General features: G+C 48.2%; 1 protein-coding gene across 3 annotated transcripts in view; it reads right to left on the reverse strand.

Annotated features, from left to right (window-relative positions):
- LOC141162502 (uncharacterized) overlaps positions 1-19,464 on the reverse strand; it is a 104,607-nt gene that overhangs the window by 19,629 nt on the left and 65,514 nt on the right. For all 3 annotated transcript variants that reach the window (XM_073648672.1, XM_073648674.1, XM_073648673.1), the window contains one exon: positions 9,278-9,610. In XM_073648672.1, the coding sequence (XP_073504773.1) occupies positions 9,278-9,610 (333 nt within the window). The remainder of the gene's footprint in view (positions 1-9,277; positions 9,611-19,464) is intronic.

Consider the following 19,464-nt stretch of genomic DNA (forward strand, 5'->3'; position numbering starts at 1 on the left):
GGTGATATCCGAGTCATTCCAGTACTGCTTGAAGAGCACGTACGGGATAGTGGTAACCTGCGACCCGGTGTCCAGTAGGGCACTCATAGGGATGCCATCCAGTACCACAGGCAAGACTGGACGTCCTCCCACATATTTGTCGCACCAGTTCGATGGGCCTGATGATCTTTTTCCTGGGGTTTGGCCCTCTACCCCAGGTTGTGCCAGTTTAAAGGACAGTACCTTGCCATATGTCCGGGTTGATTGCAGCGGCGGCAGATGGGTTGTCCGTCCTCGTTGTATCGGTCGCTGGGTCTTCCTCTGGCCGGTGGGGTCCTCCTTGGTCGACGCCACGGGATGTCCTCCGGTCCGGATGCCAGCTGGATCTTCCCTGGAGTGGAAACCTGTAAAGACTGCACAGTTCGGGTTAGCGCGGCAACGCTTTTAGCTAGCTCTTGGACCTGATGGTGCAGGTCTGGAGCCGGGTCATTGTTCAAAGCCTGCGCATCAGCTCCCACAGGCCCTGCCGACAAGGGTGCCGCCTCCTGGTGGTAAATGGTAGTGGGGCGTCTGTGGGTCACAACGCCACCTGGTGCCGGTTCTCGGAGCACCCGGATGACTCTGTCCTTGAACTGTGCAAATCCCAGATGAGGGTCCTGTAAGGCCATTGCCCGCAACTGGGTTCGGTGGGCATTGCAATATAAACCCTCTATAAATTGTTCAGTCAACAGCCTGTCCTCGTCTCCCACGCCGTCAGGGTCGGTCTGCTTAATGGCTCTCAGGGCCTCTTGTAGGTTCAGGGCATAGTCCCTTATACTCTCGTGTGCTCGCTGCTTGCACCCGTAGAATCTAAGCTTGATCTCGGCTGAGGTGCGGGTATCAAAGGTGTCCCTCAGCCGGGTTAGTATCCCTGCAACAGTCCTCCCCCCAGGTGGCCAGGACTTTACCTCCCTTTGGGCTGCCCCGGTTAATTGGGCCACCAGGATGCTCACTTTTTGCTCTTCTGTGAGGGGATACACCTGGAAGAGGCTATCCAGCTTTTCTCTAAAGTCATGCAGGGTATGTGACTCCCCTGAGTACTGGGGTAGCCAGGCCGCTCCCGGGATATAGGGCATGGTGAAAGGCATGACTGCAGCAGCGGTGGCGCTGGCGGGGGTTGAGGCAGTGAAGCTCTCCTCCGTATCCGACATCTTCCTCCCCCCTAGTGGACCGTGGCCTACCTTGCGATGATCCTCTTCCGTAGGCCGCGGCTCCGCAGTGGATCGTCAGGGTTGAGGACCTTCCGTCGCGCTCCTGTGACGTCGGCGTCTGCTGGGCTCCTTCCAGGACCTTACGCAACGTCCGGACGTGAGGCGGGGCTTCAGTTCTCGCGCGCTTTCGGAGTCCACGCCCCTCTTCTTCCCGCGCGGCGTCTTCAAGATGGCGTCCAACGGCGGGAAAACTCCACGGATGGCGGGAAGAAGGCAGAAGATGGCGCCGGATGGCGGGAAAACTTCGCGGATGGCGGGAAGAAGGTAGAAGATGGCGCCGGATGGCGGGAAACCTCCACGGATGGCGGGAATCTTCACCACTGGTAAGTTTGAACAGTCTTTTTCAGGCACGCAGTACCCGGTGGTTGCGGGCACGAAATCCTGCCGACTACGCCAAAAGTTGACGCACCCCTTGGCCTGTGTCGCACAGCGTTGCGCATGCAGGAGCTTACCCGGAGCCGGATCTGTTGAGGGTTGTAGTCTCGTGGCGGTGACCCGGTCCGTGCCCAGGGAGTCAGACTAAGTGGCGTTGTATTAGCGGTAGATGTTGGACGACTACGCCACCCGTTGAATGCAGCGAAGGAGCTGCCGCTGCAGGGCAGACCGCTGATGCCGGTGGTAGGATTGTGCAGCGTGGTGGTATCACCCCCAACGGGAGGGGTATGGCCTCAGGGCAGCCGACGTGGATGATGGGGGTAGCAGGAATCACTCAGAGACGATGCGGTGTAGTTCAGGGTCTTTACTGGTGATAAAGATAGACCCTCCCGGAGTACTGGCTAACGATCGGGGCCTGGTCAGTCCTTGAGCAGATGGGATCTCCCCTGGCCAGGCGGAGTTGTAGGCCTCCCAAACTGACTGTACTCTTCTGGCTACCTTGCTAGAGGCGGGTATAAGTAGCCCACGTCCCTGAGTGTACCGTGTGGTGCTCACCCGTATGGCCGGTGACTCGGGGCCTTCTAGTGGCGTCCGCTCCACGACGGCGGTGCTGGTGCCACGCGTGTGACCGTGCCTTCGGGTTTCTTGGCCAGAGGACCTGAAATCCCCTGCCGGGCGGTTTCTGCTGCTGGGTAAAAATTAGTCCCCACAGCCTCGGACTCCGGGTCCGGTGATAGCTTCTCAGTCAGGGCGAGCTCTGCAGCTGCCAGCCCCTGACTCTTTATAGCACTGCTCCCACAGAGCTCCTGATGTTCTTTTCCTATATCTGCTTCTCTTCTCTGTCTCTACTTCTTCTCTACTCACTAACCCTGCCTCAGCCCTAGGTTTATATAGGGGAAGTTCTTCCCCTCCCAGGACTGGGCAGGAGGTGTGGCATGCATAGGATCCCTGACCAAGAGACCTCCCACCTGCTCTCAGACATAACATTGCCGTTACTGTGGAAACCAGACCCCTGGGGTGCCACATTTACATTTGTATATTTTCTTAACTTTTTTTAAAACTTTTTTTTTTTTATTCTCACTGGGAGAGTTTAACATCAATGACACTGATCACACATATAATGCAATATAATGCTTTGATATTGCAGTGAGGGCAGGGTAATCAGTATAAGGGCTTTTTAGACACCCCTGATCATCTGTCCGATCTCAGACTGGCCACGCACCTCCCTAAACGATAGTGACAGCTTCATAGAAATAGATGAAGTCGTCACGCTCGAGGTCAATTGACGTGTGGCCAGTCCATGCATTGTGATACGAAATCGGACCGACGATCATGGACGTCTAAAAATGGCACAAAGTTTTTTCGTTCGATTATTCTGATCAGACTCTGATCAAAGTGGCATTAGCTTTTCTCAGAGGTGGAGAGAAAAATTGTTTCTCCACCTACTCCAGTCTGTCATTCTGAGAACATTGGACTGCACATGGATGTCATCCGAGTGTGGTCCAATGTTTTTCATGGACTCATAGACTTGCATTACCATTAGGTATGAGGAAAAAAATTGGACATGTGCACAGCCCCATAGATTATCATAGGTACAAGTGCTATCCATGAAAACTACAGACAGCATTTGTTCGATATAATCGGTCGTGTGCACGAGCCGTAACGCTGAGAGGCATTCTAATAATCTCTGCCATTGGTTGGGTCTAATAGGTAGACAAAATTGGGGACTATTGATTGTTAAGGAGGAAGTTGTGCTCGTATAGGTAGGGCTGCAGCTTTCGCAGGGCCCACACTATGGCGAGACACTCCTCCACAGTGGTGTAGGCCACTTCTTGGAGTAAGAGCTTGGGGCTGAGGAACATCACTGCATTCTCTTCTCTCTCCCCATTTACCTGGCTGAGCACGGCACCCAGACCAAATGCACTGGCATCTGTTTGAACTACAAACTGCCAGGTGAAGTCTAGGCCTGTAGAAGTGGGGAACAGTCAAGGGCAGCCTTCAGTGCTGTGAAGGACCACTGACAGTCAGCTGTCCAGTTGACTATTTGCAGTAACTTCTTTTGGTGAGGTCCATCAGAGATTTAGCAAGGACACTATGGTTGGGGATAAACTTCCTATAGTATCCTGCCGTACCTAAGAAGGACATCACCTGCTTCTTGTTCTTAGGGGTAGCTTTCATCAAGAGTGAAAGGTACAAGTTTCCCTGTCATGATGAGCTTTCATCATATTGACATGGAAGAACTTCTGCCTCTTCCTGGCATCGTCAATGGTGACTACATAATTTATGCCACTGAGGCACTGATGCACAAGGTATGGACCTTCCCAGACTTCCTGAACCTTGCTCTGGGTCATTGGGACTAGAATCCACACCTTGTGACTCACTTCGTACACCTGCTTCTGGGCGTTTCAGTCGTACCACAGCTTCTGGGTGGCCTGGGGTGCACCATATTCTAATGCACCAGCTCCATCATTGACTGCATTTTGTCATGGAGCCTCATGCCATACTCGATGACGGACACTTCAGGAGGGTTCAGTTCCCCTTCCCAGGATTCCATTACCAGACCAAGGGGCCCCAAAACTCGTCTGTTGTACAGGAGCTCAAAGAGGGAGAACCCTGTTGAGGCCTGTGATACCTCTCAGTAAGCAAAAAGCATGTGTGGGAGTTACCTTTCCCAGTCGGGCCCATGTGACTCAACCAGCATCTTAAGCTTGTGCTTAAGGGTACCATTGAATCGTTCACTCAAACCATTGTTCTGTAGGTGATACCAATTTGATAGCAGGTGTGGCATATGCTTTTTCTTAGAGACGGCCTGCATAAAACGAGACATGAACTGAATTCCCTGGTCTGTAAGCATCTCCCTTGGAAATCCTACTCGAGAAAATATGGCCAAAAGGGCTTCTGCCACCTTATTGGATCTAATTGAGGACAGAGCCACTACCTCTGGGTACTGGGTAGCATAGTCTTCCACAATATTATCATTTATTATTATAGCGCCATTAATTCCATGGTGCTTTAAATGTGAAAAATGGGTATAGGTAGCAGACAACAAGTACATTAGTTTGAACAAAAACAAGTCACCGACTGGTACAGGAGGAGAGAGGACCCTGCCCGCGAGGGCTCACAATCTAGAAGTAAGGATTCTGGGCACTCTGACTATGGATGACAGCGGCTATCCAGGCTGTCTCCGTCGGGGAATAACAACACTTTCCCATCAGCCTGACAGGCTGTAGGTAGCACTTTGCCATCCTCCCCTAATACCTCAGGAGCAGTGCTAATCATGGGGAAGCTACCACTGGCTATGTCACCGTCCGTTCTGACACTGGTCACCTGCACGGGACTATCTGCTTCATGATCCCTGTGACTGTTCCCATTGCCTTGATACTTGTTCCTTTTAGGGGATCCTCAGCAACATCACCTGGCAGAGTGACATAGCTCAGTTCTCCTGTACCACAAAACACATTATTATAATGCATCATATTGACATTCAAATTATCAACATCTAAATCACACTAAGTACCAGATCTGGGAGGGTTGTCAGGAGTGTATTGAGCGACCAACCATTTCAGATTAGTTCCCAATAAAACATTTGTGGGGAGGTTCTCAGACACCCTCACTTCCCTCAACCGCCTCGCAGCACCCCAGTCTAGAAAAACCCTGGACATCGGAAAAGGACGGTGGACAACCCCAATCCCAATGACAGTTAGGGTCTTCCCAGGGATAAGTTCTTCAGGGGACACCAATTTAGGGCGGCTGAGTGTTCTTTCTGCACCGCTGTCCTTGAGCCCCAGAGTGACGCTGTCGCGTACAGTAACAGGCTGCAAGTTGTCATATGCCCTCCCAACCGCCCCACCCATGGAAAGAACAGCTACATTAGGCTCCTGGGACTTGGGTGTGGGGTTCTTCTTCTGCAGGCAGGTGAGGCTGTTGTGGCCAGTTCAGTCTCAGGTATAGCACCAGCAGGAGTCAGATACAGGACGGGTGCTGAAAGATGGTGCAAGACACCCTGAGGACCGACTGATGTCAGCTTACCCCTTTCCAGCTTGCAATGGCTGACTTCCGCATCACAGGTGTATAGTTGGTATTGGCAATCTGGCTGCCTCCTTTGGCTCCCGGTCCATCACGAACTGTCACACCGCCATAGGGCAAAGAAGAAATTGGTCCTTCAATCTCAGCATGCAGGGAGCACGTCTGCTCCTCTCTGCTGCTTGGCGCCAAAAACTCCTCAGGCTTGGAGCGCTGGCCTCTTATCTCCAAGAACTCCTTCCTGGAAGTCACCTGACCGGGTCCAGCGTCTAAATCTGCTCTCCCTTCAACTTCTCTTGTATATCTTAGTTCCGCTTGACTGTGTCTGGCCAGCAGATGGCAGTCTCTCTCCATCTTTGAAGCATCATGTAAGAGTTCTCTTAAAGGCTCTCTCGCCTCTACTACACTTGTGCTGCAGTCTCTTGGTATTGCTTAATAAGCTTCAGTCGTCCCTCACGATCGTCTGTGTCGAGTTGCAGTAAGGCCATCTGCAGGTGGGGGACGACGCTACCCTGCTTGCATCCGCAGGTGGGACCTTGCAGCAGCGCCATCTACTCCAAGGCTTGCCTCCCATCCATCAGGGCTCGGGTGACAGACTTGCTCTGCGTCCTGTTGCACCAGCGCAGTGATCATATGTTGCCTGCTTTTTCCAGTGAAGTCAATCTGTCTGACCATACAGACGGCAGCAAGATCCTACTTCTTCGGCTGGCTGTACCAAGCCTCCCCAAGTGCCAAATAAAAGACAGGACAAAAAAGGATGCTTTCACTACTAAGCCATTTGTTGGGGAAATCACAGTGAGCGTATGGAACATACACCTCTTATTCCAACTTATGGCATATATAGATATATGTATATATATGTGTATATATGTGCGTATATATATACCTCAATACAATCACTGCCAGATCCACAATTACAAAAAGAACTACTAGCTGCCACCACCAATCATTTATACAGACCGACTGGACGCCGGTTATAGATACCGCATGGCTTCAGGGGTGCTGTCACATACACACTTCTCAGCACGTGACGAGGAATGCGCCTGCACGGGTTAATCTATCTCCTCTCACTCAATCCAGCACTGAACCTCTGTTTTAGGCTATAAAGTGAACATAAATCCCAACACATTCAGCACACCCCAAACTAAAGCTGCGACCACTCATCAAACACACGGGATGATGAGTCCCCAAATTCTATGTTACTGTCAGACAATCAAAAGGTCACACACTCTCTTAAAGGCTATGGATTCTTTTAGAGCGAACAAGGGTCAACTTATTAAAGGTTTTAAGCTTTAATATAAAAATATACAGTGCATATATAAAAAGGTAAAAATACAATGACACACAAATATGCAAAGCAGTTATAAAATAAAAAGGGAGAAACAACAGAAATACTGTATTTTTCGGACTATAAGACGCACCGGACCATAAGACACACCCCAAATTTTGGGGTGGAAAATAGGAAAAATAATAATTTTTATAAGATGGGGTCCATCTTATAGTCTGATTAGGTATCTTACCTGGGGGGTGGTGGAGCAGGATCGCAGGTCCCTCTGTTCCCTGCTTCAGGAACCCGGCGGCAGCAAAAGAGGTGAGATGCCGGAGTCTGGTTGGGGCCTATGGACTGGCCTGGGGCCTGTGGACTGGCCTGGCCTGGGGCCTGTGGATTGGCCTGGCATGGCCTGGGGCCTGTGGACTGGCCTGGCCTGGGGCCTGTGGACTGGGGCCTGTGGACTGGACCTGTGAGCGGCGTCTGGCGGTGAAGCAGAGGAGCCGGGGCCTGTGCCGGGCTGTGAGTGGTTTCCCGCGATGCGGCAGAGCGGCATATGCGGTTTCCAGGGCCTGAGGCTGTGATCTACAGGAAAATGGCCGACGGAGCTCCGGGTCGGCACATGCGCCGGCTCCGGCGGCCATTTTCCCGTGGATTGCGGCCTCGGGAAGATGGCCGAGGCCACCAGAAGCCGCACACGCTGCTCTGCCACACCGCCGGACACCGCTCATAGCCCGGCAGAGGCCCCGGCTCCTCTGCCTCACCGCCGGACACCGCTCACAGCCCGGCAGAGGCCCCGGCTCCTCTACTTCACCACCCGACACCAGCACAAGTACAGGCCCCAGCTCCAGCCGCATCTCACCTCTGCCACCGCTGGAGGACCCTCCGATCCCCGCTCCACCACCACCGGTAAAGTACCGTTCGGACCATAAGACGCACCCCCCATTTTCCTTCCAAATTTTGGGGAAAAAAAGTGCGTCTTAGGGTCCGAAAAATACGGTACCTACATTGTTTCCGTCTGCATTTAACCTATTTTCTGAGGGAGGAGAGGGAATCATGGAACACATCAGTCTTTAAACTGCCCCCACATGTGAACAATGAACATTTCTCTTTGTGTAACCCAGTTTTTTATAGACTTGACCACAGACTCATACTTCCAGGACGACCTGAATTGGTGTATTTAAAGGACGCTGTCTGTCTGTAAATGGCCAATAAGCCAAATTGTTGCATTTCAAATATCCTGTGTCACCCTATACAGACAATAGGAAATATACTGCCTTGTGTAGACCATTTGCTACAACCCCTTTGAAGCTCATGGTCCCATTAGATAATGTGCTAGATTTAATAACTCCAGCACAAGTCCCTTTGTGCTTACAATACTGGTATATCCAGTTTCACCATTTTCCCCACTAAATGTAACTCTACTGCTATTGTGATTTTTCTCTTATTGATTATATATTTTCCTTCACAGGTGCAGTTTATAAAGCAAGAGTAACAGAGCTATTAAATTTATATATTTAAGCCAGAAAGATAGGCAGTGTTTATAAAAAATATACAAAGATGATACAAAATGGGAACAAAACAATACTGTATATACAATTACATAAAATGAGAACAGATAACTAAATATATTTACTAAACCTGATGTAATGGAAATGCCTCAGAGCTCAGCAGAGGAATGTACTCCAGGAAAACAGACAGAACTACAGCAAGCTGTACCTTCCCAGAAGTGGTAAATGACCCAAATACTGCTTTTTATTAGCTCAAGGTTACACCGACACATCTCCCCTTGATGAGCTCATGTGGGGGCTGATTGTGGGATGTGCTCAGCCCTTCAGAATATTATGGGATCCCCAACTTACAGGATAACCTCTGGAGGTCCCAGGCGGGAGATATTGTCATCATATTTACTACGATTTTATGTTTTTACAGAGTTGAAACATGACATGTATAGCACCATCTATTGGAACGTTATTAAGCTGGAGGGGTTAGAATGGCCTTACAGTGATGTGAGTGAATGTGTTATGTACGTCCCTTTACTACGACGCCGTAAATATATCTCCCATAATTATCGGATCAATGCAAACACCAATATGCATCACTGAACACTGGCACCGAAACTTCTATGAAAGATCCTTTGAACTGAGGAAGCTCTATGGTTTGCAAGCATATTTCTCCGCCTCTCTGTAAACAAATGTCAGTCTTGCTGTCTTTTTCTCAAAGCACTTCTCTGCTGTAATAACTTGGTCACTGCAGTTATATTACAAAAATGATCTTGTTTTACTTGAAATAACCAAATATCTAGTGACAAAATTGTTCCTTTTACACTGAGCTGAAGGTGAATATCTATAATCAGCAATTTTACCTTTAAAACACTCACCATAGACTTGCAGCTGCCCCGAGCTTCTCTCTATGGGTCTCTCCAGGGAGGGGTGCTCCACCAGACATATATATTCTGCCCCCTGATGTGTCCGCAGGTCGGGGGTGATGGTCAGACTGGCTGTACGGCTGTAGGTGTTATCAGCCGCTCTCCTGGATGTTATTCCCTGGTTATCGTCAGTCTCTTCATGTAACTTATCTCCATCACGTCTCATCCATTTCACAGTGACGACATCCGGGAAATACCCCGAGATATTACACTGCAGGACGGCCGGGGAGCCGTGAAGAAGACGAGGGATCAGAATGTCTTCTACAACTGGAGTCCATCTGTAATCTAAAGATTAAGACAGGTCAAAGAAATGCTTTGATTCTTTAACAATATAGGACAACACATCTGTAGGGCAGCAATGGCTCAGTGGTTATCAGTGTTGCTTTGTAGCACTGTGATCCTGGCTTCAAATCCTACCAAGTACTCTGGTTTCCTATCACACGCCTAAGACAAACTGATAGGGAACTTAAGTTGTGAGCCCTAATGGGGACGGTGATAATGATGTCTGTAAAGCGATGCCCAAACTTATGCAGCTATATAAAAAAGCAAAATAAATATTATACACATACAGTACAGACCAAAAGTTTGGACACACCTTCTCATTTAAAGATTTTTCTGTATTTTCATGACTATGAAAATTGTACATTCACACTGAAGGCATCAAAACTATGAATTAACACATGTGGAATTATATACTTAACAAAAAAGTGTGAAACAACTGATAATATGTCTTATATTCTAGGCTCTTCAAAGTAGCCACTTTTTGCTTTGATGACTGCTTTGCACACTCTTGGCATTCTCTTGATGAGCTTCAAGAGGTAGTCACCGGAAATGGTCTTCCAACAATCTTGAAGGAGTTCCCAGAGATACTTAGCACTTGTTGGCCCTTTTGCCTTCACTCAGCGGTCCAGCTCACCCCAAACCATCTCGATTGGGTTCAGGTCTGGTGACTGTGGAGGCCAGGTCATCTGGCGTAGCACCCCATCACTCTTCTTGGTCAATTAGCCCTTACACAGCCTAGAGGTGTGTTTGGGGTCATTGTCCTGTTGAAAAATAAATGATGGTCCAACTAAACGCAAACCAGATGGAATAGCATGCCGCTGCAAGATGCTGGGTAGCCATGCTGGTTCAGTATGCCTTCAATTTTGAATAAATCCCCAACAGTGTCACCAGCAAAGCACCCCCACACCATCACACCTCCTCCTCCATGTTTCACGGTGGGAACCAGGCATGTAGAGTCCATCCGTTCACCTTTTCTGCGTAGCACAAAGACATGGTGGTTGGAACCAAAGATCTCAAATTTGGACTCATCAGACCAAAGCACAGATTTCCACTGGTCTAATGTCCATTCCTTGTGTTCTTTAGCCCAAACAAGTCTCTTCTGCTTGTTGCCTGTCCTTAGCAGTGGTTTCCTAGCAGCTATTTTACCATGAAGGCCTGCTGCACAAAGTCTCCTCTTAACAGTTGTTGAAGAGATGTGTCTGCTGCTAGAACTCTGTGTGGCATTGACCTGGTCTCTAATCTGAGCTGCTGTTAACCTGCGATTTCTGAGGCTGGTGACTGGATAAACTTATCCTTAGAAGCAGAGGTGACTCTTGGTCTTCCTTTCCTGGGGCGGTCCTCATGTGAGGCAGTTTCTTTGTAGCGCTTTATGGTTTTTGCAACTGCACTTGGGGACACTTTCAAAGTTTTCCCAATTTTTCACTCTGACTGACCTTCATTTCTTAAAGTAATGATGGCCACTCGTTTTTCTTTACTTAGCTGCTTTTTTCTTGCCATAATACAAATTCTAACAGTCTATTTAGTAGGACTATCAGCTGTGTACCCACCAGACTTCTGCACAACACAACTGATGGTCCCAACCCCATTTATAAGGCATGAAATCCCACTTATTAAACCTGACAGGGCACACCTGTGAAGTGAAAACCATTTCCGGTGACTACCTCTTGAAGCTCATCAAGAGAATGCCAAGAGTGTGCAAAGCAGTTATCAAAGCAAAAGGTGGCTACTTTGAAGAACCTAGAATATAAGACACATTTTCAGTTGTTTCACACTTTTTTGTTAAGTATGTAATTCCACATTGTTATGCACACGCCCGGGCTGAGCGGCGTGTGCGTGTGATTGTAGTGATTCCACTGGACCATGAACCGGAGAGTGCCTGGAGGGGCGTGAATAAGTATCTGGCCGATCCGACCAAGATGGCACGACGGCATACGACGCCAGTGCACCAGGGAGAAACCGGGCAGAGGGACCAGGTGCTACTCCAGGTCAAACTCCGGACACGGGGGTTGACCCACACAGGGATTACTGGATCAGGCTGGTTAGGTTGGCGCACAGACTGGAGGGTATAGGCAGGCACGACTGGTATGCAGGCAGGCGGGTAAAAGCAAGCGCAGCTAGAGTGCAGACAGGGAGGCACTAGCAGGTAGGAACACAGGCGGGATAGGACCCAGTACACACTGGGACTCAGGAACAATACAGGTAGAGGGGTACAGGCAAGCACAGCTAGAGTGCAGACAGGAAGGCACTAGCAGGTAGGAACACAGGCGGGATAGGACCCAGTACACACTGGGACTCAGGAACAGGCAGGTTAGGCTGGCACAGACTGGTGGATATAAGCAAACACGGCAGGTATGCAGATGGGTGGATACAGGCGAGTATGCAGGCAGGGAGGTACTGGCCGAAAGGACGGGCTGGAGCACAGAAAGGTTAAGACCCAGTACAGACTGGGTCACAGAACCGCAGATGCGGTAGACAACCACAGCAGAGAGGGAACGCCCGAAGCGGTGGGCAAGAACAGAGCAGGACGGGGCTGCAGGAGCAGCGAGCACAAGCAGGGCAGGACAGGACTGCCGGAGCAGCGGGCAGAAGCAGGGCAGGACAGGACTGCCGGAGCAGCGGGCAGAAGCAGGGCAGGACAGGACTGCCGGAGCAGCGGGCAGAAGCAGGGCAGGACAGGACTGCCGGAGCAGCGGGCAGAAGCAGGGCAGGACAGGACTGCCGGAGCAGCGGGCAGAAGCAGGGCAGGACAGGACTGCCGGAGCAGCGGGCAGAAGCAGGGCAGGACAGGACTGCCGGAGCAGCGGGCAGAAGCAGGGCAGGACAGGACTGCCGGAGCAGTGGGCAGAAGCAGGGCAGGACAGGACTGCCGGAGCAGTGAGCAAGGAGTAAGAGCAGGCTAGAACCGCCGGAGCGATGAGCAAAGGAGTGAGAGCAGGCTAGGCTGAGTAGGGGGGACAGGGCTCTGTTCACACGGAACAGACAGGAAGGGAAAGGCAGAGCCAGACACCCACAGGGTACTTGCAGTGAAGTAGCGAGTGGACCACAAACTCACAAACGGGAGTACAGAGACAACAAGCAGGAGTTAGGTACGAGTTCAGACTCTGCAGAAAAAGGAAGGGAACGGACATAGAGGCAAAACAGGTAAAGGATAGGAGAGAGTTCAGACTGGAACTGAGTGTACGGAGGAGACCGACACTGCAGCGGAATACAGGAGCGGGTCTGGGAATACGGCCCCCAGAGAGGCAGGACGAACAGGCAAGGAGCGTGTTCAGACAGGACAGACAAGATACAGGAGCGGGTCTAGGTAATCGGCCCCTAGAAGGCGGGAGGAACAGGCTAGGAGCGTGTTCAGACAGGTCAGACAAGATACAGGAACGGGTCTAGGTAATCGGCCCCTAGAAGGCAGGAGGAACAGGCTAGGAGCGTGTTCAGACAGGCCTGGAAATACAGCCTCCAGGATAGGCAGACAAGAGAACACAGAACGGGACCTGGCACCTTCAGAGTGCAAGCACACACTGAATGAAACACTATGCTCAGGCAGGAATAGATGGGCGCAGCTGAGCTATATACCAGGTGACAGACAGCAATAGGCTGAGGACGCACAAGAGGTGTGACCCACAGCAGGTACAAAAAGCAAGAAGTGATCGGGCGCCGCCCTTAAGCAGCAGAAACAGACAGCATGGAGGGAAGCCAGAGAGACATTCTGGACAGGAGATCAAGTGCGCGCTCTTGCACAGTGGGAGATGGACCACTATGCAAGGACGCCGCCAGGTATGTTACACACATGTGTTAATTGATAGTTTTGATGCCTTCAGTGTGAATGTACAATTTTCATAGTCATGAAAATACATAAAAATCTTTAAATGAGAAGGTGTGTCCAAACTTTTGGTCTGTACTGTATAAAATGCCAGAAGAACCTGGATTATTGTCACCCCCCAAAAAAAACATAACATCTGTTACTCCTGACATCACCGGAAAAGAGATACTGCGGGGAAAATAAGTATTCCAATTTTGCAAGTTCTCCCAACTACAAAGAATGGAGAGGTTTGTAATTTTTATCATAGGTACACTTCACCTGTGAGAGACGGAATCTAAAAAAAAATCCAGAAAATCACATTGTATGATTTTTACATAATTAATTTTCATTTTATTGCATGAAATAAGTATTTGATACAATAGAAAAACAGCTTAATATTTGGTGCAGAAACCTTTATTTCCAATTACAGAGGTCAGATGTTTCCTGTAGTTTTTGACCAGATTTGCACACACTGCAGCAGGGATTTTGGCCCCCTACTCTATACAGATCTTCTCCAGATCTTTCAGGTTTCGGGGCCGTCGCTGGGCAACATTGAGTTTCATCTCCCTCCAAAGATATTCTATTGGGTTCAGGTCTGGAGACTGGCTAGGCCACTCCAAGACCTTGAAATGCTTCTTACGGAGCTAATCCTTAGTTGCCCTGGTTGTGTTTTGGGTCATTCTCATGCTGAAAGACCCAGCCACAACCCATCTTCAATGCTTTTACTGAAGGGAGGAGGTTGTTTGCCAAAATCTTGCAATACATGACCCCATCCATTCTCCCTTCAATACAATGCAGTCTTCTTGTCCCCTTTGCAGAAAGCACCCCCAAAGTATGATGTTTCCTCCACCATGCTTCACGGTTGGGATGGTGCTATTGGGTTTGTCAATAGTAACGTAGGTTAAATAAAGACCTAGGTCCATCAAGTTCAACCTTTCTCACCCAATTGTACTCCCTACACTAACACTATGCTAACTTGCTAACTTACTGGGACTAGGCCTCACAAATGTATTATTACCATTTTTATTATAACTGCACTATTACAATTACAATGAACTAGTTTATAATGTTTTAATTAGTTATATTTTTGCATTACTCTTATGATTCTAATAATGATATTAGTAAAATCCCTATATCTAAATCTGTTGATCCAGAAGAAGGCAAAAACCCCAGGACACATTCAGCTAATTTGCATCACGGGGAAAAATTCCTTCTTGACCCCGTGAAAAGGCAAGAACCCTGGATCAAATGTACTACTGTAGGTGTAACATTTTACCTAATTTAACTGCAACCCACAATGTTACCTGTATCAAGGAAATCGTCCAGCCCTTTGAGAACTGTTATTGTTAGAACTCTCCTGTTAGGTTTTTTCTAGTTTGCTGGTTACATGACCATTTTTGTCTATTTAATCCGGCTCCGCCCTACTGGCCTAGCTGTACTTCATTGTATTTACTACTCTTGAGCTAGCTTGGTGCTCTGTTACCGTTCTCTGCTAGTTTGGCTAGGTCTTCTGACCTCTATGCTCTTTGTTGTGTGTTTGTCTTTGACTGCTACTATTTCTGCTAGGAGGTGTCCAACTTATCCCAGTCCCTAGTTCTTGTAGGGATCCCTCCCTTACATCTATAGGTCTTCGTACAGACTAGCCGAGGACTTTAGCGGGTCTGATCGCAGGATCAGGTTCCCCGTTACATTGTAGGGATCAAGTTTAGTTCTATTGTAGGGCCAGATCTCCTGCCTTTCCTTAGTGCCTGTAGCAGATCATAACAGTAAGTCCCGCCCAAAAAAAAAAAAAAAAAAAATTTTCTCTAAGGAAAAACCTCCAGTTTCCCATCATGGTCTCGGTTCAAGATTTGGCTCAACGCTTGCAGGGACTCTCTCTGGAGGTGGCCAAGCTCCAACAACACGTGAGTAGCTGTTCTGGAGCACATTTTGTGGAGCCGAAGGTACGTCTGCCTGATCTATTTTTTGGTGAACAACAAAATTTTTTTTCTTTTAAAAATGCTTGTTTATTGTATTTTCGTTTGAGACCCGGATCCTCTGGTGATGAATCACAGCGCATAGGGTTCATAATGTCACTTTTGCGCAAAGATCCTCAGGGGTGGGCCTTCTCTCTCCAACCTAGTGATCCGTGCTTTAGATCAGTGGATAGTTTTTTTTCTGCTTTGGGTTTGTTGTACGATGATCCTGATCGTGTCTCATCTGCTGAGTCTGAATTGAGACATCTGAGGCAGGGATCAGGTAATGTGGAAAAATATTGTTCTCACTTCCTTCGGTGGTCTGCCCAGGTGGGGTGGAACGATTCAGCTTTGAAAAGCTTGTTTCTTGCAGGGCAAGGTGAAAGGGTTAAGGATTTACTGATTGCTTATCCCACACCTGGAAACTTGCAGGAGGCGATGCAATTAGCTATACGGGTGGACAGGAGACTGCATGCAAGGGTTAATGAGAGCAAATCCTCTGCTATGTCTGCTCTGAGTCCTGAGAGGGTCTGTGCTGACAAAGGAGAGCCGATGGAGATTGGGGCGATGACACCCCGCTCTCAGGAAAAAGACCGCAGGCTTTTCTGAAGGTTTGTGCTTTTATTGCGGAAATGCTGGTCATTTTATTAAGAACTGTGTGCTTCGTATGAAGAAAGAAAAAAAAAAGGTCAGTCATGCATGTATAGCCTGTTTAAATTCTAAGGGAGTATTCCTATCTGCTACTACTGCTGCTCAGGATGAATTAATTGAATTTCGGGTATTTGTGGATTGTGGTTCTACTCTGAATGTGATTGATGGGGGATTCTTGGAAAAACCTAAATTAAAACCTAAACTTTTGTCATCCCCTATTGCTGTGGTTTCTGTTGATGGCTCTCCCTTGAAGAGTGTTACTCATAAGGTCTGTGAATTTCCCCTCACTATTAATGGTATTCACCAAGAGAATTTGGATTTGGTGGTATTGGATAATTTGCCTTCTCCAGTAATATTGGGGTTTCCCTGGTTAAAATTGCACAATCCTGTACTGGATTGGTCTACCAATGAAATTAAGTCCTGGAGCCCTAAATGTTATGACAAGTGTTGTAACGGACGTATTGCTGCGGTGGAAAAAGGGGAATTACCTGTGCCTATTCAGGATTTTTCAATATTCAGGATTGTTCCTGGAGCGACTCTTCCTAAAAGTCGTTTATTTAATCTTACTATTCCTGAGAGAAAGGCTTTGGAGGAATACATACAGACAAGCTTGGCCGCCGGTCACATTAGGCCTTCCAAGTCTCCTGTGGCTGTTGGATTTTTTTTTGTAAAAAAAAAAGATGGCGGTTTACGTCCTTGTCTGGACTTTCGTGAGATTAATAAAATAATCCTTACCCACTGCCATTGATTCCTAATTTATTTAACCAGTCAGTGGGGGCCAAGTGGTTCTCTAAAATTGATCTCCGGGGGGCATACAATTTGTTGCGCATGAAGGAGGGTGATGAATGGAAGACTGCTTTTAACACTCCTGTGGGTCATTTTGAGAATCTGGTTATGCCTTTTGGTCTTACTAATGCTCCTGCATTTTTTCAGAATCTTATTAATGACATCCTTAGACCTTTGATCGGCAAAAATGTGGTTGTGTATTTGGATAACATTCTGATTTATTCGCCTGATCTGGAGTCTCATTGGCGGAGCGTACGTGAGGTATTACAGTTATTAATGGACAATTCGCTTTTTGCAAAGCTGGAGAAATGTGAGTTCGCTGTACAGAGAATTAGTTTTTTGGGTTACATTATCTCCAGTGAAGGTTTTGAGATGGACCCTGTGAAGGTTCAGGCTGTACAGGAATGGCCTAGGCCTATTGGTTTAAAATCGATACAGAGGTTTTTGGGTTTCGCCAATTATTACAGAAAATTCATAAAAAAAATTTCTATTATTGTCAAACCGCTGACCGATCTCACCAGGAAAGGTGCTAATACGGTTCAGTGGACTACTGAGGCCATTAAAGCTTTTGTGTTTCTAAAGGAGAGGTTCACCTCTGCTCCCATCCTTATGCAGTCTGATGTGACTAATCCGTTTTTGGTTGAGGTTGATGCTTCTTCTGTGGGGGTCGGTGCGGTATTGTGTCAGGAAAACAAGGATGGAATACAAGGAAGGTGCTGAATTTCCCATTCAGGTTTTCACTGATCATAAAAATCTGATCTATCTTGATGCTGCCAAGCGCTTGATTGCCCGTCAGGCTAGGTGGGCACTTTTTTTCTCGCGGTTTAATTTTTCCGTTACTTACATCCCGGGTACTAAGAATGTTAAAGCGGATGCTTTGTCTCGCATCTTTTCTCCTATTGTCGGTGCTGAGGAGGAGGAGGAGAGCATTTTACAAGAAGGTGTTGTGATTGCTGCTTTGGACTCCTTTTTGGAGGATGAGATTCTTAAAGCTCAGGAGAATGCCCCATCTAACACTCCCCATGGGAGGTTGTTTGTGCCTAGGACCTTTAGGAGAGATTTGTTTGTTGAGTGTCATGAGTCTCGGTTGGCAGGTCATCCAGGAATTTCTGAGACCAAGAGACTTGTGGGTCGCAGTTTTTGGTGGCCTGGATGGCAGAAGGAAGTCATTAAGTGGGTGCGTCAATGTACTGTGTGTGCTAGATCCAAGTCTTCGCATGCTCCTGCTGCGGGGTTGCTTTGCCCTCTGGAGGTTCCTAGTGCACCTTGGACACATCTGGCTATGGACTTTATTACTGACCTTCCCCCTTCTGAAGGTTTCACGGTCATCTGGGTGGTCGTGGACCGTTTTAGCAAGATGTGTCACTTGGTTCCCTACATCAAACTGCCTTGCGCTAAGACACTCGCTAAGGCCTTTGTCAAGGAAATTGTCAGACTACATGGTGTTCCTACTGACATTGTTTCTGATAGGGGACCTCAGTTCGTGGCTCATTTTTGGCGTGCCTTTTGTGACAGTTTGGGAGTTCATTTGTCGTTTTCATCCGGATATCATCCTGAGTCTAATGGACAGACAGAAAGGAAGAACCAGGATGTTGAGCAGTTCTTGCGTTGTTTTGTGGCAGACAATCAAGAGGGGTGGTCTGAGTTTCTGCCACTTGCTGAATTTGCTCTTAACAACCATACATCCTCTTCTGCTGGGTGTTCGCCTTTTTTTGTTCTGAGAGACATCCGTCTTTTGGGTCATTCTCCAAATTGGTATCGGCTGTGCCTGAGGAGAGTTTTTCCGGTGATTTGGAGAGAGTTTGGACGGATGTGCGTGGTAATCTTCAGGAGGCTAACAAAAAATCTAAGAGGTACTTTGATAGGAAACGGCAAGAGGTTTTGTTTGCTGTTGGTGACATGGTTTGGTTGTCCTCTAAGAATCTGCGATTGAGGATTCCTTCTAAAAAATTGGGTCACAAGTTCGTAGGGCCCTTTAAGGTGCTTCAGATAGTTAACCAATCTGCTGTTAGGTTGGAGGTTCCTACCTCCTGGAAGATTAACCCGGTGTTTCATGTTTCTCTGTTGAAAAGAGCTGATGTGTCGGATGGTGACGCCTCTGCCACTGTTCCTCCGGTGGTGAAGGACGGGGAATATGAAATTTCCCGCATCCTAAATTCTAGACGGTATAGAGGGAGTTTGCAGTATCTCGTCGCTTGGAAGGGTTTCGGACCTGAGGATAACTCATGGGTGAGGGCGGATGATGTTTCTGCTTCCAGACTTGTCAGAGCGTTTCACAGGAGGTTTCCTGATAAGCCTGGGCCTAGGGGATTCGGAGGATCCTCTTAGAAGAGGGGGTACTGTTAGAACTCTCCTGTTAGGTTTTTTCTAGTTTGCTGGTCACATGACCATTTTTGCCTATTTAATCCGGCTCCGCCCTTCTAGCCTTGCTGGACTTCATTGTATTTACTACTCTTGAGCTAGCTTGGTGCTCTGTTACCGTTCTCTGTTAGTTTGGCTAGGTATTCTGACCTCTATGCTCTTTGTTGTGTGTTTGTCTTTGACTGCTACTATTTCTGCTAGGAGGTGTCTAACTTATCCCAGTCCCTAGTTCTTGTAGGGATCCCTCCCTTACATCTATAGGTCTTCGTACAGACTAGCTGAGGACTTTAGCGGGTCTGATCGCAGGA

Source organism: Phyllobates terribilis, unplaced genomic scaffold (genome assembly GCF_046119375.1).
Source record: "Phyllobates terribilis strain yellow unplaced genomic scaffold, ASM4611937v1 Scaffold_9__5_contigs__length_417890890, whole genome shotgun sequence".
In the NCBI taxonomy this organism is placed as follows: Eukaryota; Metazoa; Chordata; class Amphibia; order Anura; family Dendrobatidae; genus Phyllobates; species Phyllobates terribilis.